We start from the raw sequence: 25,768 nt of genomic DNA, 5'->3' as shown, positions 1-25,768 counted from the left end.
AAGGGATGAGATCAATTGTTGGTGGTGACTGTGTGTGCTAATAATTTTCTTCTACGGGACATGACCTTTTGTATATATATTTGATTTTAATGATAGTTGTTCTTATACAAAAAAAAAAAAAAAAATCAATTAACCTCTAATGCTACAGTTTGGGTGGCAAGTCTCCCTTCAAAAACTATTCTTAGCTCGTTTCCCTCTTCCATCCATATACTTGTCTTTCTTTTCGATTTATTATTATTTTTAAAGCAATTATTTGACATATATATATATATTATCAAACTAAAATTTCTATTATCCTTTCAAAAAAAAAAGATAGTTTCTTATTACGTAATTTAGGCATCACTTATTAAGTTAATTTCTTTTAAAGGAAAAAAGATAATTTTGATTCTAGAGTGGAGGCTTTAGGATATTCTTAAATGTAAACCGAATAATATGCAAGAAGTATTTATTCACCGTGGAATTAAAACTTACAACTTTCCAAAATATCAGTCCATAAATAAGCGGTCAATGTTGATCCCTATTGATAGACACTAAACGGAATTTGCTATTTTTACAACTTTTTCTTTTCTTTTTCATCAGATTTTGCTTTCTGGTATCTCTTAGCTGTAATTCTTGAAGGATTTGCTTTGGTTTGCAAGAGATAGACCAGTTTTAAATTATTGCTTCTCTTTGTTTCTTGTTGTTTCTTATCTCCACAACTAGTGCCTCCAATGTCTGGCCAAAGAGCTATACTTCCTATTCTTTCCTAGCCCTTTTCTCTCCAACATTTCCTTTGCTCCTCTTGGCCAAAATGCTGCAAAAGAGCGCACAAGGATTATAAAAAATCCAATAATCTTTTTGGTCCTTTCTTTTATCATTGTATTTTCTTGCAGGACTGAGGAAATATGGAGAAGAAAGGGGCTATATTAATGAATAGGTACGAGCTTGGTCGATTGCTTGGAAAAGGGACTTTCGCCAAGGTATACCATGCGCGAAATCTCCAATCTAACCAAAGCGTTGCCATCAAAATTATTGATAAAGAGAAGGTCCTAAAGAGTGGTTTGATAGATCAAATCAAGAGAGAAATATCTGTCATGCGTCTTGTCAGACATCCTAACATTGTTCAACTTTATGAGGTCATGGCAAGCAAGACCAAGATCTATTTTGCCATGGAGTATGTAAAGGGTGGAGAGCTTTTCAATAAGGTCGCCAAAGGAAAGCTTAAAGAAGATGTTGCAAGAAAGTATTTTCAGCAATTGATTGGAGCGGTTGAATTTTGCCACAGTCGCGGTGTTTATCATCGCGATATCAAGCCTGAAAATCTTCTTCTTGATGAAAATGGTGATTTGAAGATTTCGGATTTCGGGTTGAGTGCTTTGCATGAGTCGAGAAAGCAAGATGGTCTTCTTCATACAACCTGCGGAACTCCTGCTTATGTTGCTCCTGAAATCATTAACAAGAAAGGGTATGATGGTGCTAAAGCTGATATATGGTCCTGTGGAGTTGTTCTATTTGTTCTTTTAGCAGGTTATCTTCCATTCTGTGATTCAAATTTGATGGAATTATACAAAAAGATAATCAGAGGAGAATTCAGGTGTCCCAATTGGTTCCATCCCGAGGCAAGAAAGCTTGTTTCAAGAATTCTTGATCCACATCCTAGTACAAGAATTACAATGGCTAGGATAATGAACAATTGTTGGTTCAAGAAGGGGTATAAACAAATTGAAACACCACCTTCACCGCAAGGAAAAGCAAGAAACACCTTGCTCAAAGATGTCCACGCCGCTTTCGATTCATCATCATCAGATAACGAAAGCATTAATTTGCAGAAAGAAGTAGCGTCGGATGATCATACAATTACAAGAAGTCCTCTTAGGCCAACTAATTACAATGCCTTTGATATAATATCTCTCTCAAAAGGATTTGATCTATCAGGATTATTTGAGAAAGATAGTAATCAAAGGTCAGAGGCAAGATTTACTTCTACAAAACCAGCATCTACAATCGTGTCGAAATTCCAGGAGATAGCAATGACGGAGAGCTTCAGTTTTAACAAGAAAGATGGGAAAGTGAAGTTGCAAGGTTATAAAGAAGGAAGAAAAGGGCAACTTGGTATAGATGCTGAAATATTTGAAGTAACGCCATCTTTTTTTGTTGTCGAGATGAAGAAAACTTCAGGAGATACATGGGAGTATAAGGATTTCTATGACCAGGAACTAAAGCCTTCTCTTAAAGATATAGTTTGGGCATGGCAGGGTAGTACTGAACAGCAGCAACAAGCCTAGCTAACCCCTGCTTTTAGGGTTTTTTTCTTTGGATTGGAGATTCTTTTCTAAAGTTTTCTTCCATCTGAAATGTATGTTATACACCTGCTGTTTCAGCTCTGTCTTTCCTTTTTTCTTTTTTCCATCTTGCATTTGCACTTTGAGTTCAAAGAAAATTAAGAGAAATTTCAAGAAAGAAAGAGAAAAAAAAAAAAAAAAAGTTGCTTCGTCCTTAACTCAAATAGGCAAATTCTAATGGTGGATTAAACCATATGTTTAAATCAATGCACAGTAGAATGTAATTTTGTTCTTTTTAATTTTAATTTTCCTTTTTACTGCTTTTTTTTAAAAAAAAAATTCTTTTTTCTGTTTGTTTGTTTGTTTGTTGGAAGGCCTCCAAGGATGATCCTACCCCTACCCAATTCTTATTCTGTCCTGATGGAATTTGAAAGAGATAACATACCAATAGTTATAAAATAACATCAATTAATTTAATTATTCCATAATATCTTCTCTATTTCAAAATAAATTTCACTTGAGGTAATTGCATAAAAATTAAAAATCTATTAAATAGACTCAATAATAGTAAAAACTAACTTAATATGATTAAAATATTTTTTTTATTAACTGCTAAAAATTAATATAAATTTTATCTTTCGCTTCCATTTTCACATAATTATATTTATTTTTCTCTCCTGCTCGGTTTATTATTTTCATTTCTAATGAATAAGGATAAAAAAAATCAAAAAAATAGATGTGGCTTTAATTTTTTAAAGCATATTTAATTTGAAAAAAAAAAACTTTAAAATGATACTTATTTTATATCAAAATACCAAACACTATACGGAAAACAGTAGGCATCCTGGCATGCTAATAATGGGGATTTGAAATGCAGAGTTATGAATCCAAACGAGGCCTTAATTTTTTTTTCAATTGGAGTTATTCTCTCTCAACTAAAATCTTTAAGAGTAGACTTTATGCTTATGCTGCCACTAGCTAAAATGTCAAAATATTTGAGGGTAGATTGTACACTTTCTGATGGTGTATATACAGCCATTTAAATTTAGGCTCATTTGTTTCAGAAAGATTTTATTTTTTACATTTCTTTACTACTTAGGATACGTCTAGAGAATTTGATTATGGAAATTATTTATTTAATTACAAAAAAATATAACCATTTTAAGAAAAAAATGACTTTCTTTTCTGAAAAGAGAAAAATATTTTCTAAATTCTTAATATTGAAATAATCATTCATATAAAAACCAACCGACACACATGCATATATATATATATATACAGATAGTAATTTTCTATGAATTTTTAATACCATTAGTCATTTGTAAATGCCAATGGGATTGTAAATTTGTAACTGAAGAATCTTAGAATTTATTATTTATTATTTATGTTTAATAATAAATTATATTTTCTCTTCCATTTCTTTCTCCTTCTCTATTTTTATCGGTCCATTTCAATGCTGTTTCTTGCACTACCCTTTTTTCTTTTTTATACTATAGAAGATTCACACACCGCCATAACCATTCCTTCACAATCAACTTTCATGTTTATTTAGTGTAGTTTTTTAGTTGCTTTAGACTTCCATCAATTTCATTTGAACTTATTTGGCTTCGCATATCATGGGATAGGTGGCACACTTGGTGATTATGGAGAAAAGTAAAGATTTTTTTTTTTTGTTTTGTTTTTTTTTGCAAAAGGTTCTTTTAGAGGTACTGAATCAGGACCTGATTTTGGTTAAGGTATTGGGACTTGGTTCTATCTTGATGTTGCAGCTTTAACCTAAAGTGAGAGATTTTGAATCCTATAGATTGTGACAGAGCTATCGTAGTAATCCTCATATTGAGCCGTTTCTGTGAGGTTGAAGATATTAAGTAGTAAATACAGAAACTCTTCTTGGAGAGACACCAATTATTGCAAAGAAATAAAGCAAAGGTTTATGGATTTCCAAGTGATTCTTTTCTTTTCTTAATAATCTGAAAACATATAATGATGGAGTCGATGCTATGGTGGGTGGAGGAAATGCAGTGGTAAGAGACATACAGTGGTAGGCAGTTGATGAAATAATGGTAGAAAAGAAGGAGAAAAGTATAGGAAAAGAAAGAAAGCCAAAAAAAAAAACTTTATAATGAGACATGGAAAACAATTATTAATAAAAAATTGAGTATGATTTAGACATTTTTTTTTAAATTAAACTGAAATATTCATTTTTATAAAGATGTATAAAGAGTACAATAAACCATATCCTACAAAATAAATCTAAAATAAATATAATTAAGCTCGGAAAAAACCAAAAATACTAAACAAACCCGACCAAGAAGAGAAAGAGGTGATTGATCTGCCACCGCCATTGAAATAGTGACATCACCACCATAGCTAGAATCTCTTGACCTTCTCTGTTAAGCTTGCAAAGATTGAACCTAATTTGCAAGGCCATGAGGCTTCTTTGACGAAACTCAACTTAAAATTAAAGCAAAAACTTTAGAGAATAGAAAAGCTAATAGAGAAAAAACAGGAAATAACTCTCAATCTTTGATGGAGATAAGCACCCTCAACCTATAAAGGTTTTGAATTGACCTATTGAAAACTAATCAAAAGAGTTAAATTCGAATTCAGTTTGTTATAGTTATATAAAAAAAAAAAATCGAGCTTGTTAAATAATTTTTATTATTAACTATTATTATTATTATATTAATATATATTAAAAATTAAAATCACACAAGAAAAAAAATTATAAATTTCGGAAAGAATTGATAAGTTAAAATTATAAAAATTGTAAGAATAGAAATCAAATGTTAAAAGATAGAAAAAAAAATTATGATTATCAAAATAAGATGGAGATCTTCAAGGTTCAACATATAATTAATATGAATTCTAATTTGAGTCATTAAACGAGTTTATTCATGAATCATATTGCTAGCTTTCTAAACAAATTCTACTTGTTCTCTAACCAACTAGACTCTATTAAGTTGGAGTTGTAATCGAAAAAAATTATTGAACATAAAATTGAGCTCGGTTGGACTAACTTAATAGAGTTTGAATTCTAATCAAACCCGGCCATAGGCTTTTATATTTGAGAATTATTGAATTAACTGGGCGGCAAAGGCTGACCCTTTTACAGTGATTTCATGGGCTCTAGCAGGTTTTTCTTTTCTTTTGTAGCTCTAGAATGTTAGGTCTACCAAATTTTATGCATCTAAGGAGTTATGAGTTTGTTTCTTTTAAGGAACTAAAGTGCTAGGAATGATTTTGATCGTCTTTTTAAGTTTTAACAAATTTTAAATAATTTACGCTCTGACAAATGTAACACTGCCCGGATTACATGTGATTCTGTACATGTAAACAAACAGTTGTTCGTCAGTCGTGCCAAGTTTTATTTGTTGGAAGCTGTCCAAGCTCACGAATCATGCTACATTAATGCCTTAACTTGCACGTTACATGAAAAATTAGAATCTCTATTTGTGTTTCTTTTTATTATTTATTTTTGTCAAAGACAAGAAGGCATAACTAAATTATGAAAGGAAGAAAAACCAAACAAAAACAAAGTTGTCTGCCTTTTATGTCACTGGCTATAATAATTAAAAAAAAATCCCTTTTGATAATACAGCCAGTAAACTGATCTCTTTTGTAAGTTTATGCAATTTACAATAATTAAAAGAAAGATCGGTATCCAAATGATGGGGTCTTTATACAATTTTTTTTATAGAATTAAAAAAGAATTTATTACATTAAATCAAGATCAGTGATGAGCTAGAAATAGAATCGTACAAGGAAAACGACATTGAAAGGAAAATACAAATCTAAAAGACAAAGAAAACACGATGTGTCCTATGAACATGGTTCCAACTTCAGACAGTCCAATCCTTGATTAGGAAAGGAAATTTTCTTGTCCAAATATAAATACAAATACAAATTGACCCAAGCAGACCAAGTGGCCCAACAACACACAACCCCTTTAAAACAAAATTCTGTTGTTTGAATACTAAGTGATAAAGTAAGCTAATAGAGTAGAAGATTTGAGCGATTAAAACATCGAAAGAAAGATGGTTAGTTGCCAAATTACCTACTCACGTGACTAAAGTATTATGGTAGGTGGCAGCAGAAAAGGTAAATTGAATGGTAGCCATACAAACACAGATAGAGCCATGCCTGCAAAGCTATCTCTGCTCCTCCTCATGAAAAGTCAACATTTTTTACCACTTACATCAAAACTCCAGCTCCAACAATTTTGAAATCTGACTCAACTATATTGGAACATATGATCATTAAATGGAGTATTATCAAACTAAAAGACTGAAAATTCAATAAACACAAAGAAAATGTGCTTCCCCTCTTTCTATTTCAAATATATACAGATTTGGACCAGCGTATGGCATGTGCCATTTATTTGATTCTTGATTTTGCTCGTTTTATCACCAGATTAAAAAGCTAACCAAAAGCATTGTTTGCTTGATCCCATTAAGTAGTCCTTCTTTGCCGGCAGGCACGTGTATGTTTTAGTGTTTATTTGTATGTAAAATAATATTTATTTAGTTGTCTACAGTAAAATATAATGTGCCAGTTGTTTCTGCAGCTATGGCTTTCAACAGACAACAACAATTTGCTCCTGATATTTGTTCTTCATGATTAGGGTTTTAACCTTTAATTTATATGAATTGAAATAACGAATTCAAATAATTATACTTATCGCTTAAATGATGAGATCCAGTTGTGTCCGAAACAAATCAAGGCCATGCTTTGAACTTTAATATCAATTAATTAATTTAATCCATTCAGAAAATTGACTGGTCTTGTATTTGATTCCCCTGCCCTTCTACCAGAAATGGACATCATTAGGCACTACTAAAAGAATGATAATCCACATTATTAGATTCTTCAACGTAATATTTAGATATTGCTAGAAATGGGGTCCGTAGCAGATACTTCATAAAAGTATCCACAGTGCCATTTCCTCTTGCTCTGGAAAATTGTACACTTGCAGAAACTCTGATGAACGGGGCTTGCTCCTACACTGGAAATCTTGGCAAGGGCATACTCGTCTTCAAATTAGTTGCAGCTTACATTGGCAGACGAGACGAATGATGAAAAACAAATGAAACTGGGAACATTATTTGAGCAGATGAACACAAGCCTCAAGATTTAATACACTATTGACTCATCACGAGCTTGCAGACATATCAGTCTTTGCATTTTTTCTATAGTCTAATCATTCACGCAGGCAAAGTTCCTCACTGCAAGCCTTAACCTTAAATACAAACGAAAAGAGAAGCCAATCTTTCAGTGACTTTGTAGGTAAAACAATCCTACATCAAGGCTTCACCTCTGTATTCACAATATTTATATATACATAAGCAACCGGGGATCCCATACAAACTGGTTGGACCATCATTTAAGCAATTTTAGGAAGTGAAAAACAGTCGAAGCTTTTCTATCTAGTTGGCAGACAATAGTTGTTCCTTAGCATTTCATGCTGCAAAACTTGGAAAAATCAGGCAGATCTCATGATGTATCCGAATTTTGCACACTCTAGGAATTAAAGAAACAACCACAAGCCAACACAGGCTTCAGAAAGACAGAAATCAAGATAAATGTCACACCAGGAAAACCACTACAAGCCCATTAGATTGCCTTTCATCTAGCAAGTTTCTAAGTTAAATTTCCTATAATTGAGAACTCAAATTTCAATCATCGGTTTTTCTTCTCTATAATCGTACAATTCCATCCAGGCATTCCTACTGGTTGATCCAAATTCAAACTTCTGACCTGGCTAAATTTAGAAGTGAATTGCCTAAACTCTTTGGTGAAGGTTCCCTTTAAATTTGGGAAGCTCTGGAGTTGGGAAAAATAGGTAGAGTTAGAAAAACAAAAGGAACTGAGTTGTGCCCAGATTCCATGAACGCCTCCTCAATGTCGTCTCGGGAGGCCAAAACCCACTTATGAAATTCCCATTATTCGAAAACACGCTTCCAATTCAATTTATTTCAAAACACTCTTAAGCAAAATCTGCAAAATAACCTAAGTTGAAAAGAATGAACAAGTTTCAAATGATTGATTTCCATTTTTGTTTTTCAGAATCCAATGCATTGATGAAGCTATTGAAGATCCTATAGTGTAACAATCTGCACCTTATGAACACAAATCAGCAAAGGAAACTTCAATTCATCATTTATAATAATTCAGCAAAGAACACTCACAAGTCACCACCAAATTGCCAAGATAAGCAGAAATGTGTGTTTCATTCTCTTTAAGTTATCTACTTTTTCTCGATACAAGAATAGAAAATGAAATATATATTAGTAGCTAATCCCCTGAGAAGCAACAACATAATGAAAGACCAAAAGACAAAAAGAAGCAAATATCATACAAAGGTTTAGCAGAGCAAATTAGCAAAAGAGGAGAGAAAAGCATACCCTTTTCTTCTCTCTCTCTCTCTCTCTATTCAGTATCTGATGGTAAATGTGCAGGATCGATTGCTAAAGGTTCAGTAGATAGCTGTGAGGAATCAAGCGATATATGTGAAGAATCCACTAATACATGTGAAGAATCCACTATTACATGTGAAGAATCCACTGTTACATGCGAAGAAGCAGCAATAGCAGCTTCAGATTCTTCCTGCATCAATTTTTGCAATCCAGGTTTTAATTCGTTGTTACAGAACTCCTCGTACTCCCCTTTATCACCTCCTTTCTTCTTAACCTCCACCACCACCAATTTCGGTGTTAACTCGAATATCTCAGCTGCAATTGTCAATGGACCCCTCACACCTTCCCTAGACCCTTCCAAACTGACTCTACAATCCTTTTTCCTCACTGCAAAGCTTACAACTTTAGCAATTTCCTCCAATTTGGAAATGATCTTAGATACAGGAGCACCTGAAACAAATCTAGCTCCTTCTCCACCTTCCTCAAACAACCCAGACAAATCAAACCCAGGTGAGAAAGATATAATATCAAAGGCGTTTAAACTAGCAGGTCTAGGCAATGATGTGTTAATCCTTCTCCTAGTTTCCCATTCAGATTCTGATTCAGACTGAGATTGATCAGAAGAAGAACCAGCATCATCTTGCTGTTGTTGTCCTTGTACATCATCCTCAAAGCTAAAGACTTTATCATCCTCAATATAAAATTTAATATGCTTAAACCCTTTTTTAAACCACTTATTATCCATAATCACAGGGATAGTAATCCTAGTTTCAGGGTTTGTATCGAGAAGCTTTGATAAAAGCCTAATAAGCTCCTGCGAAAACCATCTAGGACATCTAAACTCACCCTTGTATATCTTTTTATACATAACCATAACATTCTGATCATGAAAAGGCAAATAACCAGCCATTAAAACAAACAAAATAACCCCACAAGACCAAATATCAACTTTAGCAGCATCATACCCTTTTCTTGCAAGAACTTCAGGGGCAACATATGCAGGAGTACCACAAAAAGTATGAAACAAACCATCTTGTCTAATCTGATCAGAGACAGCACTAAGTCCAAAATCAGAAACTTTTAAATCACCATTCTCATCAAGAAGCAAATTTTCAGGTTTAAGATCACGATGAAACACACCTCTAGCATGACAGAAAGCAACCGCAGATATTAATTGCTGAAAATATTTTCTCGCGACTTCTTCTTTTAATCTGCCTTTTGCAACTTTATTGAACAATTCACCACCACGAACATATTCCATAACAAAATAGATCTTTGCTTTTGTTGCCATAACCTCAAAAAGTTGAACTATATTTGGGTGTCTAACACGGCGAAGAATTGAGATTTCACGTTTGATGTGAGCGATTAAACCGCCTTTAAGAATCTTTTCTTTGTCAATAACTTTGATTGCTACACTTTCATTTGTTTTGACATTACGGGCGTGATAAACTTTTGCAAAAGTCCCATGCCCGAGAAGTTTGCCGATCTCGTAACGGCCTAAAAGAAGAGTTTGATTTGTGCTGTTCTGATTCTTGGTAGCCATAAAGATCGAAGCTTTAGTGGGATTGAAGAGATTGATGAAATGGGTTTTGGTACTCTTTTTTAGGGTAAAGTTTGAGAGAGCTAATGATAAGGCATTAAATTTTGAAGAAGAGCTTAATTTGGACGATTGTGGTTTTGTTTGTGATGGTTGTGTGTTTTGAGTGGTGTAAACTGTACAAAGGAGAAACTTTTTTAGAATAAAGAGGAACAGCACTGATGCTTTTCTCCGTGCTATATATAAAAGTAGATCCCGAATTTACTCTTGTACCCTTCTGAAAATTGTTAACAAATTGATTTTAATTTAATAAATTAGTTTATTATTCAATAACTAAAAATATTAATTGATAACAATTTGTAAATGTTAGAGGAGTTCGAAGTTAAGTTTTAAAAGAAGTTTGTTTAAGGAAGAAAAAGGATTACAATTTCTAAAAGAAATGAAAACTAAAATTGGCAAGCACGATAAACGATAAATTGAAAATTAAAATACACAATAAGGTAGGTTAGGCCAATCTTAGTTGAGCAGTAACAAAGAAAAAGAAATATGACCAAAGAATATGACTAGTTTCAATGCTTGATTAAAATGGTTTAATCAAATTCAGAATTATGAATTATTCATAAAATGCTTTATCTTCATGATCTTAATAATTGTACAAAAATAAAAATATAAATAGGTTAATTAGAAATTTATTTTAATAATTTGACGTTACAAATCATTAACCATATATAATGTATGTGTATAAAAATATAAAAAAAAAACATATATATTTAAAAAGATATTCTTATAATTTTTGTCAATTTAATTTTTATTATTTGAACTATTTAGAAATTTAATATAATAATATATTCATGTCACAAACTATAAAATTTAAACAAACTGATTATTTCATTATTTTATTATAAATATTGTACATGTGAATCCGTACCTATAATAGTTATATAATTTAGTTTATATAAGAACAACTTTTACACCATATATCTAAATAATTATAATGAGTAACACTTTTATCATGACAAAATTAAGAAAATGATGACACGTAGAAAGCATGACCGCAAAACACATGTAAAGTTTTATATACTATTCTATTTTATTATTTTTAATAATAATATTTGATATTAAATCTATTTTATCATATGTATTTCTTAAATAGAGTAAACTATTATGGAAAAGTCTGAAAATTCTGCTTTTTATTTATAAATATTGGATTTAATATTTCTAAAGCTAATCATAGGAGAGTTTGGATCTCTTTTTGTCCATTTTAATTTCACTTTAACATGATTGTTATATTTTTATTACTTAAAATTTATCTTTTTAAAAACTCTTACCACTAATATTTGAAATATAACATTTAAATTACACCAAAATATATGTATATCTGACAATGCATATATGTTTATTAGATCAAACTAATATCATATAAGAGTTTATAAAATAAATTAATAATCCCGCGGTCAACATGCTAATATAAGAAATTAAAAATAGGTAAAAGGTAGAAAATGCAGGCTTAAGATTCAGGGGTACTTTTGTACATTAAGCTTACGAGCAGTGGGAGCAGACTTTTGGGAGAGCGCAGATAGCATCTTCAGTATGGCCAGTAGAGACTTTCTTACAGCTGTTTTCTTTAGGAAAAGAAAAAGAATTAGGGTCTTAATTTTGTACAGAAAAGGTTGTAATATAATATTTTGAGACTTACTAAATTGGTTTTTTCCACTTATGTCGGTTTGTCATGACAATGTGACACATCAGTTTATGAGGTTTGAATTTTAAGAAGACAGCATCACGAACTAGTAATGTAGAATTATGTAGATTTGGCGACTATGCCTTCTGTGTTTTTTTTTTCAGAAAAAGTTGAAGAATTGTATTGTCTGGTACTTATTTATTTTATTTTTAATGGAGTGATTTCTTTACAGGTATCCGGAACAACAACTCTATGATTTCTTTCTTCTTTAATTAATTTCACTTTATTATTAGAAAGGCCTTGAATCAATTCAAATTCACAATTTTTAGTGATAAGAGAGAGCTCCAATATTGCAAAAAAATTAATACTGCAATTATATTGGATAAATTTGAAATTATGTATATATTGAAATTAAAGAGACAGAAAAAAAAAGGCACTTTGTAAAAACAAAGATTAAGTGCAAAATACTTAAAAGTATAAATTAATACATCTAAATAGGATACTATAGCTCACTAATAAGATTCAATTAACTATTTTCAGTTATCGTTAGTACACCTTAGGATTGGCAAAATGCATCATGACAAGTAAATATAATCCGTCAAATACGAAAACAATATGGATTAAGATTCAGCCTTAGCAGATCTAGGACAGTAAATAAATTGACTAGTTTATAATATGACTTAAAACGAGTCGTGTAACGGGTTGATTTGCAAACTTATTGTAACTCGTTTAATTTTTCGTGTCGTATTGGATCGTGTCAACTTAATCCAATCTATTTACAATCCGTGAATTTTAAAATAAAAAAATATATATTATATATATATAAATAAAAATAAATAAAAATAAAATGGCTAAAAAGTAAAATATAACAAATAAGACCTAATTAGTCACCCTTCTCATAAAATAAAAAATCCTAACAAAATAATTTTAGTATTATTTATATAAATTTTAAAGATGCCTCTTGTAATAGGAAAAAAATTTATTTATAATTTAATATTATCTCTATTCTCTATTGATTTGAAAAAGTATTTTTTTTATTAAATTCATTAAATTTTATGCCATTTGTATAACAGTTTAAAGGATTATGTAAGGTTTATGATCCATACATGACCTATTTAAAAAAATGTATTATGTATATTGTGTTCGTCTCATTCAATAAAAATTCATAGTATTAGGGTTGAGATAAATTGACATGATTACTAAATGGATCGTATTTATATTGACCATAATCATATCACCTAAATCGATCAATCACGACGCACGAATACGTCTTTGATACTCCTGAGACACCTTATGTATCAAAATATCTAACTTTAATTAGACAAAGATAAAATTTCAAAATCAAATATAATTTTTATTTACTGTTGATCCTTTTTTTTTGTATACAAAAAGAATAGCAATAGATGAGTCGACATGAGGAGAGTTTAGCTTTTCTATCACTATCTCGTTAAAAATCGAATTAAATATGAAAAAAATATTTTTATAAAATAAAATTCATTAAATTTGAGTAATATTTTTTATATTTATTTTATATATTTTTATTAACTTGCATATATTTATATATCTAATTAATATTTAGTTTTATTAAGTATAATTGAATAATTAAAATTTAAATATAAAAATTATTTAATATACATTTTTAAGAATTATATATACTTTTATAGTTTATAAATAAAAATAATATATAATATATATATATATATATATATATATATATTAATTTATGAGATCTAATTTTTTGACACGTATGTTTAATTTTGGACATGAATTTTTTTTATTTTAACATCTATATTATTTTTGACACATAAAATTCAAGTTTATGTGTAATTTTATGATTTTTTTTTCTATTAATTTATTAATTAATAAGTTATATTTCTAATTAAACACTAATTTTAATCATAAGAAGTAATATATTACTAATAAATTAGTTTTCTAATTGAATAATAATTATTCTAAAAAATAGTATATTAATTATATTTTAATATGATATTAGCTAGCAAATTAATTTTCTAGTTGAACAACGATTCTAATTATAAAAAATAATATTTTTAAATATTGTATTCACTAATAAATTAATTTTTAATTGTATAATAATTTTTAATTTTTAAAAAATAATAATATCAATTATATTAATAGTATAATTTATATAATATTAGAGTTAATAAATAAATATTTTAAAAATAATTTATTGATAGTATTAATTTAAAGATAATATTTTATTAATACAATGACATAAATAAAATTTTAAAAAGACTAGATATATTTAAAAATAGTTAATTTATTATTATTTTTAAAATTATTATAAATTAATATTAGGTATTAAATAATTAATTAAATTGTATATATTAAAATAAAATAATAATAATAATAATAACTACTATATATAAAATTAGTAAGATATAGTTGGAAAGAATTACGGAATAGAATGATCTAAATCTGTCTTTATTGGTTACTAACAGCGGGATGTATTAGATCGAATTACAGATGATAAATTAAGCAGATATATCTGTAAATATGTAGCAAATTGCGGTCTCTACTTTTCTCTTTTCAATTGTTTTGAGTCTTGATTTTGAAAAAGGAAAAGAAAAAGGGAAAAAGAAAATGAGGTTGGGGGAATTGATGTTTACAAAATTGAGATAGAGGTGCATTAAATAATATCTGGAATTAAAATATTTTCAAAACCAAATAGTCAAACGTTGTTCTCGTGGTCGCCAGGTGTTGTCTAGTCACGCGCTTGCGTGTATCTGTGCAGTGCGCCACATTTCGCCTAATCTAAAGCTCCGGTTAGAATTCCATACAGGCAAAGTCTAAACCTATTATATATCTACGGACGCTGCTCCACCGTTGGATCTTCCTCTATTTTACGGTCTCATGTGGCTATGCACACGGTACTTGTGATAAGGGCGGCAAGAAGTCAACCTAATGGTCGGTCATCGTTGTTTATGATTACGCAAACTGTTGGAGAAAATAATTAAATAGGTGGAATTTTATTGTTGGAAAATGTAACTCGGGAAAAAAAAAAAAGGTAAGCAAAAATAAGAATGCATTTTCTTCAAAAAAAAAAAAAAACACAACAAGAATGCACTGAATTATAAACGTGGTACCAATGTTCTCCCCTAGAGCAAATAATTTCAGCTAAATATTCATTGATTCAAAATAATTTGTTCATCATAACAGTTTGAATTTGAATCCTTCTAAATAAAGTTTTTTAGAATATATATATATATATATATATATATATATATATATATATAGATATTTAACGCATGTTTGATTCAATTGATCAATACATCTAATAGTTGGTGGTACGATAATCGATAATTGATGACTAATAAATTAATATAATTTTATTAGCAGTTGTTGTTGATATGTTAAATAACCATTAAAAGTATAATTTATCATTAAATAATATTATATTATATTATATATATTTAATGATATAAATTAATAAAAATACTTATAATTAATTAAGCATATTATAGTTAATTTTTTATAGCTCAATTATATTTATTATTAAAATTATTTTAAAGTAAAAATTTAAATTTAAATTCTATTAATAAAAAATTTAATTTCAAATACCATAATTTTAAATATTATAAAAATTATTAAGAATAAATTTAAAATAATTATTATTTATTTTAAAATATAAAAATTTAACTATATAAAATCAAGTTAAAGTAAATTATTATTACTAAATTTTAATAAAAATAATAATGTTCAAATAAATAAATAAAAAATCAAATCACCTATTAGCTGATAGGAAAAAATTATAAAATAAAATTAATATAATAAACATCTAATTGAGATTAAAAAAACTATCAGCAGTAGTTTTTACCAAACGCTTTAATATAGTTGTTTAGTAAGAAATAACTATCAGCTGCATCAAGCTTTTGAATCAAACACTCTTTTATTAAATAAATTTTCTAATCAGCTAACACGAGGAGATAAACATTCAACAAATGAGTTACCAATTCAATGACTTTATGTAAATTACACATTTTTTATGTTTATATAGCATAGTTTGTTGACTAAAAGGCTATATAATTGTTGAGTTATGGAAGCCGTTAATATATTATTATTTCATTGCACAATTTAAATATAAAATAATATTTTTATCTTCAACAGATAGTTCACTTTTAAATTAAAAAATATAATTTTTAATTAATGTCATTAATTTTTATTAAAATTTCTATAAACATATATTTATTGAAATTTTGATAAAAAAATTATAATTTTAAAATATAAATATAAATATAAAAATTAATTATATGTAATAATATGTATATACACCAAAAAAAAAGAAGCTAATCTTTTGAAAAGAAAAGAGTAGATAAGAGCATAGGTGGAGGATACATGATTTAGTAAAAGATAAAATAATAAGTCCAACAAATGGAATTGAAAATTGTCCACAAATTCTGCTGATCCTCGCAGATAAGCAAATGGTGTTTGTTGGATAAAATCTTACAACTTCACCTCTCTATCCATAACATGTTTCCTTAGAATCCTAAATTTTGGTATTATGAGAATCACTACACTACTTGTTCAATAACATTAGTGGTTGTTATTCCCTATCCTAAAAAGCCTTATCACTACTCTTATTTGCATTTTCTTTTGTATTCTTTTTGGGTGGGAGGGTTGAGATTTTGATGTTAACCGAATGGCACAGTTCAATTTTCTTGCTTTGATTTGATGATGGATTTCCAATTCTTAGCAAATCAGCCTGAGGGCTGTTCAATCGGATGAGATTTGGCTCTTGTTACATGTGGCCAAACCAATGGGCTCACTGATCCCATTGGACGGTGGACATTGCATTTTAACTATAAATGGATCCAATGGGCTCATTTATGAGATTGTGGGTTAGCTTTAGTTGACTGCCACGCCTATCAGTAGTTCAATCACTGTAACGAACACCAGCTCTTGTTCCTGTTCCTTGCCCATCGTCAAACAATCTGATATATTTTCTGTTGCACAAGAAAATATTAAAACAATAAAATAAAATAAATAATCCAAGTCAACGAGCCTGGTACAATTTCCTTCTGTAGTTTCAATTCAATTACTTAAACTTCACCAAATTATTTTTTTTGCTTTGGATTTCGACTTTGATGTTAATTTTGTTTTTATTTAACGCAGCTTTGGGTTTGTACCGCTTATCTAAATTACGCCTTCAACCTGCTCGATAAAATTCCCCAACCACACTTATCTTACTCTTTTCTTTTCTTTTCTTTTCTTTTCTTTTGATGTGTTTTCTTGAAAAGTAATTTATTGAAGTGTGCAGCAAAAAGAAAAGGAAAATGGCAGAGATAACTATGGGTGTTCTTATAGATGTTGTGGACGAGGAGTGGATGAGAGACACTTTGCCTGATGATGGTAATCATATGTTTATTTCAATTAAGTGTTCTTCCATACCTGAGGTACAGGCATGCTTTCGCGGTTTTGCTTGTTGTCGATATTGAAGAAATGCAATGCAATTGTTAGACTACAATTTGTTCTAGGCGCATCGCAGTGATTCGAAGCTTATATTTGTTGCTCATTGTTTCATGTTCTATTAATGCCAGATCTCCCACTACCACCTGTGCTGGTTGTTCGCACTGATGATGCAGAAGACTCAAGTATGCTAGTTTTTGGTTTGCATTTGGCATGCTTTAGTTTCTTTTCCATTTCTTTTGTTTGATGTCTATCTTTAATTCCTAGGCAATATCTTATTAAACACTTATGATACAAGAGGCTACACAATGGCATTACTGCAACTATGCATATGAACCTAAGAAACCACTGACAACTGAAAGTATTAGCAAACAAGTAGTATATGCCTTGTTCTTATAATAAGTCTATTTACCCTTTTGTTAACATGATTGATTCGAGCATAATGGTATTTCAGTCCATTTTTTTTATATGTATTTTCATGTGTTTATTCCTGTTGATTCAGTCATACATCTTTTTAAGCCATTCCTGGATTTGCTCTACTGTTACAGATCAGGAGACTCAACAAGTTGATGGAGATACTTGGCGTGACCTTGCATTAGGCAATCAGTGAACCATTCCGGCATCAGGAGAGTTGCTGCTCTGTTGTGGGTTTTCTTATGGTTACTTTTTTAATCTTATGGAACTGAATATCAGACTTGTACTTACCGAGTAATTGAGTTGAAGGGGCCTGTTTCGTGTATTGAGCCCACGAACAGAAGCTCTTTGCTTCAATTGACTTATTGACCCTGCAATCGAACTTTGAATGTGTGAATTTTCATAATCGGGTGTATCCATTTATATTTGTACTTATGAATGACAGTTCATATGAATGTTCCTGAAGTTGTGATTAAATCAACCCCTATGGACATTAATCCCCCCGTGCATAATAAGACCTGGCCAAAGTCTATCTTTGTCAAGGTTTCTTATTCAAGTTTGATTTTATGATAAGCTATATCTATCTATCTCTAATTACATTTTAATTGTTTCTCTCTATTTTATATTCTGACTCCTAACACAATCAGGTGTTTAAATATTGCCTTAGTTCAAAATGATGAGAATAAAATATATTTATGATTGTTTCTTGGAATCTTGAATGGAGTTGCAGGTGGGTGGGAGGGTAGAATTTATAATTATTTATGACCCTAAAAATCTTAGTTGTCATTCCTTTGTAATGTTTCTTTGGAATTATGTGGATTAGGTGATATGCCATCCATCTAACACTTCTAAAATAGTATGAAGGATTATTTTATTAAGGGGAGGAAAAGAACAAAGAAATGAATCAAAAGCTAAGTGGATATAGCAGGTGAGGAGCATTTCACTGACCAACTATGGAGCAAGTTTGCCTGCAGCATCTTCACCTCATCGGAATGTGTTGTTTCCCTGGAGTTTTCTCAACTGCAATTACTTGGATTTGAATAGAAAATCCCATCATCTCCAGTTAGCGCATTTGATATTAAAGTTTTTTAATGTTGATTTGATTTGACCATTTGATGGACTACACAAGCAGCCAATAATTGATGCACCTCATAGACAAAAACACCCATGGGGAAGGAACAAATAAAACGCAGAGTCATGAAAATGGCAGCATGGAGCTTCAATTGCCCTGAAAAAGAAGGCTTCTTTGACTAGGGGTTACATAAGTTTGAAATTTGCATTAATCAAGCTCGTTGCATGGAACAATGATGTGATTGTGAGCAGGATTTGTACACATGGTATGTTTTGTTAAAAGTGTGCATAACATTTTGACCAGAAACTGATAAGATTATTAGGCTAATTAATTTTCATTTATGATTTGGTCACTTTGTCCACTGCACCTTGGCGGGTATAAATGTCACCCTATTAATAAAAAATTGGGAATTAGGTGATTATGTTGTTAGTGGGAGTTATTGTGAAAAGAGCCGTAGCTTTTGAAGGCACATCCAGCCAGCCACCTATTCTTTACCAGTGCAGCATTATTCTGAAGACAAACAAATATGGGACATATGATAAATTAATATTATATTGTGGTCGATTAAAAAATATTGCACTAAATTAGCTACTCTACGCATTTCAATTCTTTATTAGTTTAAATAAAATTTGGATATTGCATTTCACATTTCTCCAACTCCATCTTCAAAAGTGAAATGTCAATAGTGTTTGAATCTTAGATTTCCCTCGTATAGATTGACTAGTATCAGTACCACATTTACCTTTTATCATTTTTTCCTTTTACTTCCAGGGATTTTCTTTTGAATTTTCAGAGAGAAAATTGGATAAATTCTATACCTTTTTTTTTAAAAAAGATTCATCATCCAATTAAATGATGGTCTTAAACATCCACCTTTTGCTAAAAATATTTATTTTTATAAATCTTACATGCATACTAAGCATGAAAGTTACAAGACAGAAACAAACATGCTAAAAAGAAAATATTATTTATTTCAGTTTAATGATGTTAATGTACAAATGAAATTTATAACTCTTGAAAAACAAAAATGTAAATAGTTGATGTACGTGGGGTGAGGTGAAGTAATAAAAAAATCCAAATGTTCAGGAAACACTATAATGGGGAAGCAGGAAACAGTTAGTACTTAGTTGGATATGATGCAAGAATCTTACATCCACGACCCCAGAAAGAAACACATAAATAAGGGGACAAAAATAAAATAAAAATAATGAGCGAATCTGCATAACATTATAAGACAGAAACAAACATATGCTAAAAGAAAAACACATGAAAATGCAGTGCATAATCCATCTCAGGAAGATGTATTATAAAGTTAATAGTAATTAACCATAATGTAATGGCGGTTAATTAAGTTACAACGTATTTATGTGTGAAAGAAACCTGTTTTTGGAGAATACGCGCCAACCTTTTCGTATCCAACAAAAACCCTTTCCTTCCTTGGAAATTCCTCCCATCGACAACTGGACCTCATGACACCTGCAGAGCGTAGTAACAAGTTAATTTGAGCAGTCCATGGAAATGGTGTCATCTGGGCCTCAACAGCACCAAATAAACGGCCGATGTCATCATCAATGTTATTACGTTCTGTTTCTATCGTCATATACCATGGATGCAAATGGGTATTTGTCTACTGTTTGATAATTTGAGCCATTCTAAGAATTGATCAAGGATAGGTGACAAGTGACAGACTGAAAATAGTCAACCATGTAGCATTGCTGCAACATTTTCTACATCCATGGAAGAAATCAAATTGATCCACTGGTTAGTATGTTAGAGTTTTAAAACGGAGAAGAAGACTTTTACAAAAAATAAAAAAACCCCAACGCCCGCCCTAAATAGACTAGTAGACTTTATTCGTTTCCCCGTAGGTTAAGAAAGACCTTTGATGAGAATAGAAGACCTTTGAAACAAACAACTTGAAGAAATAAATAAATAAATAAATAAGAAGTATTTTTATCTAGGGCTCTGTACGTTTTCATATAGATATATTAAATAAATATACAGTTTATATATTTATTAATTTTAAATAACATAGTATGAATTAATTATTTAATATTAAATGTGACTTTTATATATATATATATATATATATACCACTTATTACTATATAATTAGTTTGATATATAAATAATACAGATTGAATCAATCAATTTTTTTTAAAAGAATTAAAAAATTTATAATCCATAAATCACATAATATTGTCTCAAACAAATATGCTAAATATATATTTATGCTCTTAAATTTGTATCAATTAGTGAGCTTAATATTTTAATTTCTGATTTAATTTAGCAGACATTTAAATTTTATTTTTTAAATATTTAAATATCTATATTTTAATTTAACATAATATACACTTAAACTTTATTATCTAGTAATATTTAAACACTTTTGTGTAATAAATATAGAAATATTGGATGAAAACACATGAAAAAAATATTAAAATATTATAAAAAATGAAAAATTCAGGTGTTGGTTAGATTAGATCAAAAGGTAGAATTTTAAACTGACCAAAGAATTAAAGTTTAAAAATAAAAATACGTATTTGGCCTATAAAATAATAGAAAACATAACTAAAAAATATTAGTAATTTGATTGGTTTTTAATTTAAGTATGTGATTTTTTTTATAAATGAACGTACATGATTTATTTGATTAGTAAAATACAACATATATTATTAAGATGTTGTTAATTTATATGCTAAAACAAAAATATATGTCATAGGCGCCGAAATGTGTCATATTAGTAGTGCATTATTAATAAAAAGGATGATTTTGTATCAGTAAATAAATGGATCACGTCAACAATACGTGTGTCAAGTTATTGAATAACATCAGTACTATAGTAATCCAATAACTTACTCATAGTACAAATTACATAAAATGATTTAAAAGAAAAGAAAAATTTAAACTTAAAATTAAAAAGCAACAGGACCACTGACAATTCTCTTTTTCTACTTCAAAAGAAAATTATATGATAATTATAAAACATCCCAAATATATTTCCCTGCTTAAGAGTTAATTGCAATACAATCTTAGTAGACAAGAGAGTCATATTTCAAAACCCTTTGTCAAGTCAATAATCACCGTTGAAAAATGCAGTGTTTTATTGAGTCGTAGACCAGAATTACCCCACTGCAATTTCGTTACTTCCTCCTTTCTCTGGCCTTTTATGAATTATATATTTTACATTTCAACACGCATTTCTCTTGCTGCTTTTGTTATCCTTAATGCCGCTGTTTCCTTCTCCTACTTCACTAGAAAAAAGGACCAATCTTTTCTTTTTTCTCTTTCCCTCTATTATTATATCAAGTATTAGATGAGTTAGCGCTCTTTTTCTTTGTATATCATTCGCTTTCCCTCTCTTCTTCTCATTTCCTTCTTTCCATCATGGGAAAAAGAAGCGGAAGTAGTTGATTCTAATTTGAGAAGAGTAAAGATGGAAATGTTTTGCAGATTCTTGCTTGTCTTTTCGCTGCTTGTGCTTGTGGCTGAATCAGAATCTACCTGCAATAGTACAGACCGAAAGCTGCTATCTAAAGCTTTCAAGTCTGTCTCTGGGTTCAATCTTTCTTGGTTCCATCTTTCAGATTTCAACTGTTCCCATCCTCCTATTAAAGAAATAAGGCTTCCTTCAAGAAACTTGAGTGGCATCATTTCATGGAGGTACTTCAAGAATATGTCAAAGTTGCATGTTATTGATCTCTCCAGCAATTCAATTCAAGGTCAGGTTCCAGGTTGGTTTTGGTCTACAAAAAGTCTGAAAGAAGTTAATCTAGCCAAAAATATGCTCGGAGGGAGCATCGGGTTTGAACCCAACCAAGGAAATGGTTCTTTTTCCTCCATTAAACTGCTCAATCTCTCCACAAACAGGTTTACGAACTTGGGTAAACTCTCTGGTTTTGCAAATCTGCAATCTCTTGATCTCTCAAGCAATATTCTTGGCTCTTTATCTTTTGATTTTTCTAACCTAACAAAGTTAGAGTTTCTCAACATTTCAAGCTGCAAAATTTTGGGCAGTGTAAAAGCTATTTCGGGTTTGCATTTGTTGAAATATTTAGATGTCTCAAACAACACCATGAACGGAACTTTCCCTTCTGATTTCCCTCCATTAGATGGTCTCGCGTTCCTAAATGTTTCATTAAACAACTTCACTGGAATTGTCCACTCTGACAAGTTCAACAAATTTGGAAGATCTGCTTTTCTTCATGGTGGTAGTTTCAATTTCACTAGCTTAAAAACCCCATCAGAAAGCCCAAGTAATAATACCATGAAGCCACATCCAAAACAAATCCCAACTCACAAAAAGAACATCCCAAAGCAGAATGAACTTCATCCATCATCCCCCAAGAACCCCATTAAGAAAACCAAATCAAAAACCGAAACTTTAATAATCTGTGTCTCATCAATGTCATCATTTTTCCTTGTGTCCATTGCTATTTGTTTCTTTTGCATGCACAGAAGAAGAAAGGTTGCTGCAAGAAACAAATGGGCAATCTCGACACCAATCCAATTCCCGTTCAAAATGGATAAATCAGGACCGTTCAGTTTCGAAACTGAATCAGGCACATCATGGGTAGCAGACATAAAAGAACCAACATCAGCACCAGTAATCATGTCATCTAAACCGTTGATGAACATGACTTTCAAGGACTTAATAGCAGCCACATCACACTTTGGCAAAGACTCACTCCTATCAGAAGGCAGGTGTGGACCCCTTTACAGAGCTGTCCTATCAGGAGACCTCCACGTGGCAATCAAAGTGTTAGAAAATGCAAGAGAGATTAATGATGAAGAAGCAGTAACTATTTTTGAAGGTCTTTCAAGGCTAAAACATCCTAATCTATTGCCGCTGTGTGGTTACTGTATTGCAGGTAAGTGAAAGTTTTTGTTTTAAATGCATTGACCTAACGCATTAAATGGAGTCACGGGTCTTAATTGAATTCAAAGCTGCGGTGTCGTACTCGGTTAGATTTTTATAGTCTGATGAGCAGACTTGTCACGTAAATCCAACACTAGGCAGCCATGATTACACTTCTTAGATTTTGGTGGTTCTTTGGAAGCTGAAGCTTAAGCCGCTTTCAGTGTCTGCATTTGGAGTTTTGGAACTTGTTTTACTCCGTATCTCTACTCTGTTCTCTGCCCTCTGCCCTCTGCTCTGTTTTTGTCAAAATATACTGCATTTCTATTCTTTATTAGGTTCGCACATCCATGATGATGTCCAGAAATGTCAAAACTTGATTAGAGATAAATATCGGGTTGATGCAACGAAAAAAATTTACATCACTAAAAAGCACATAAAAGAAAAGGGGATAAAACAGTATGAATTGGTCCCATATTAGATTTACATAGAGAAAAGCAACACCCAGAATCACAACAACATAAATTGGTCCCATCAAATTACATGAAATTTAGTGTGAAAATGAAATAACATAAATGCAACAGTCGAGTGATATCCCTATTTAATTTTAATTTTTTTTTGGGTCCTCTTTTTTATGTCTGTAATTTTGACTTGTTAGCTTATACACAACACAGGTAAAGAGAAGCTGATATTATACGAATTCATGGCCAACGGTGATCTCCGCCGTTGGCTCCATGAGCTTCCCACACTCAAACCCAACGTGGAAGACTGGAGCACCGACACCTGGGAACATCAAAATATATCTGGGTCCCACGTCTCCTCGCCTGAAGAAAAAACAAACTGGCTCACGCGCCACTATATCGCTGTCGGTGTGGCGCGTGGAGTTGCCTACCTTCACCACGCAGGCTCTACCCACGGCCACCTGGTTTCCTCCAACATCCTCCTCTCCGATACCTTAGAACCCCGAGTTGCTGATTTTGGGCTCCGAAATATTGGCCCAAAAAGTAAAAATATTGGACACGAGTGTGGAGTTGAGTTTGATGTGTACTGTTTCGGGTGTGTGTTGATTGAGATATTGACCGGTAAAGAAGGAAGTGAAGAGAGTGTAGAGTGGGTTAGAAGGTTAGTGAGAGAAGGGCATGGTGGAGACGCCCTGGACTCGAGATTACGAGTAGCTGGTGACTCAATGAATGAGATGGTCGAGTGTCTCCGAATTGGATATCTTTGTACGGCGGAGTTGCCTAGTAAAAGACCAACCATGCAGCAGGTTTTGGGTTTGCTCAAGGACATCCATCCTGAGCTGAATTGAGTTAACTCCAAATAGTCGAGTCTCCTACACGCATGATTGAGCGCGTGGTATTGGTCAATTGTAATTTTTATGTTAGAAGAGACCATGTCTTGTCTCGTTGTCTCTTCTCTTCTATTTTCTTTCTGGCTAATATTTTTAGTTCATTTTGGCTATTATGTACAGACAAAATTTTAAAGAAAAAGAAAAAAGGACTAAATTCTCTTTAAGAAAAAGAAAAAGAGTTTTTGTCAAGCATACGATTCTATCACAATATTTTTTAAAATTTTAAATAATATTATTTTTTATTAAGTAATGGTAATATATATTAAATTGATATGTAAGAATTTTAAAAAGAAATCTTAAGAAAAAAAGTGAAAAGAGAAAAAAGGCAGACAAAAGGTTGTGGGGGTAAAGCAAGGTGATGGGGTGGAAAGATGTTGTAATATAGCTCTACAGATAGATCAGAGAATCCCACTTATCGTTTGTCTCTTCTATGAGGATTTACAATCATAATCGCCCATCGTCATCCTCATCATCTCTAAGCTTTATTTACCCTTTTTTATCAGTATTTTTTTTTTCTTTGGGAGTTTGCTTTATTCCTTTGATTGTTTTTAGTATTTCTTTTCTTTTTCTTGTCTTTTGATGTGGATTTTCTTATTTTATTTATCAAAAGAAAAAGAAATGAATGCCTCATGCATGTCAATTTCTCTTTTACGTGCTTGGATGGCTCATTGGAAAGCATATCACGCCATTCTGCCGTATGTATACTTTTGTGTGGGTTTCTTGGATTCCTTATGGTAAGTGGCGCTTGCACATTT

The 25,768-nt window shown here is 31.0% G+C and overlaps 4 protein-coding genes across 6 annotated transcripts; 3 read left to right on the top strand and 1 right to left on the bottom strand.

Annotated features, from left to right (window-relative positions):
• Positions 1 to 506: 506 nt before the first annotated feature.
• LOC8267219 (CBL-interacting serine/threonine-protein kinase 20) lies at positions 507 to 2,560 on the top strand. The gene has a single exon (XM_002522177.4). The coding sequence runs from the start codon at positions 885 to 887 to the stop codon at positions 2,262 to 2,264; it is 1,380 nt and encodes a 459-aa protein (XP_002522223.1). The 5' UTR covers positions 507 to 884; the 3' UTR covers positions 2,265 to 2,560.
• A 4,774-nt stretch (positions 2,561 to 7,334) lies between these two features.
• Positions 7,335 to 10,434, bottom strand: LOC8275146 (CBL-interacting serine/threonine-protein kinase 12). Of its 3 annotated transcripts, none has more exons than XM_002522178.4 (2): positions 8,666 to 10,434; positions 7,335 to 7,500 (listed from the first exon to the last, which is right to left on the bottom strand). In XM_002522178.4, the coding sequence occupies exon 1, from the start codon at positions 10,218 to 10,220 to the stop codon at positions 8,691 to 8,693; it is 1,530 nt and encodes a 509-aa protein (XP_002522224.2). In that variant the 5' UTR covers positions 10,221 to 10,434; the 3' UTR covers positions 7,335 to 7,500; positions 8,666 to 8,690. The 3 variants fall into 3 exon arrangements, with proteins under 3 accessions (XP_002522224.2, XP_048229926.1, XP_048229925.1); XM_048373969.1 differs by lacking the exon at positions 7,335 to 7,500 and adding an exon at positions 7,502 to 7,733; XM_048373968.1 differs by lacking the exon at positions 7,335 to 7,500 and adding an exon at positions 7,502 to 7,725.
• A 6,229-nt stretch (positions 10,435 to 16,663) lies between these two features.
• LOC8275147 (anaphase-promoting complex subunit 13) lies at positions 16,664 to 18,198 on the top strand. The gene is made up of 4 exons (XM_002522179.4): positions 16,664 to 16,918; positions 17,026 to 17,262; positions 17,451 to 17,504; positions 17,868 to 18,198. The coding sequence occupies exons 2-4, from the start codon at positions 17,187 to 17,189 to the stop codon at positions 17,927 to 17,929; spliced, it is 192 nt and encodes a 63-aa protein (XP_002522225.1). The 5' UTR covers positions 16,664 to 16,918; positions 17,026 to 17,186; the 3' UTR covers positions 17,930 to 18,198.
• Positions 18,199 to 21,886: 3,688 nt separating this feature from the next.
• LOC8275148 (calmodulin-binding receptor kinase CaMRLK) lies at positions 21,887 to 25,202 on the top strand. Its single transcript, XM_002522180.4, has 2 exons — positions 21,887 to 23,675; positions 24,337 to 25,202. The coding sequence occupies exons 1-2, from the start codon at positions 22,241 to 22,243 to the stop codon at positions 24,969 to 24,971; spliced, it is 2,070 nt and encodes a 689-aa protein (XP_002522226.2). The 5' UTR covers positions 21,887 to 22,240; the 3' UTR covers positions 24,972 to 25,202.
• The last annotated feature ends 566 nt before the right edge of the window (positions 25,203 to 25,768 follow it).

The sequence above is a fragment of the Ricinus communis genome, chromosome 5 (genome assembly GCF_019578655.1).
Source record: "Ricinus communis isolate WT05 ecotype wild-type chromosome 5, ASM1957865v1, whole genome shotgun sequence".
NCBI lineage: Eukaryota > Viridiplantae > Streptophyta > Magnoliopsida > Malpighiales > Euphorbiaceae > Ricinus > Ricinus communis.
The sequence above is the reverse complement of the archived record's forward strand: the minus strand, read 5'-3'. Positions and strand labels throughout refer to the sequence as shown.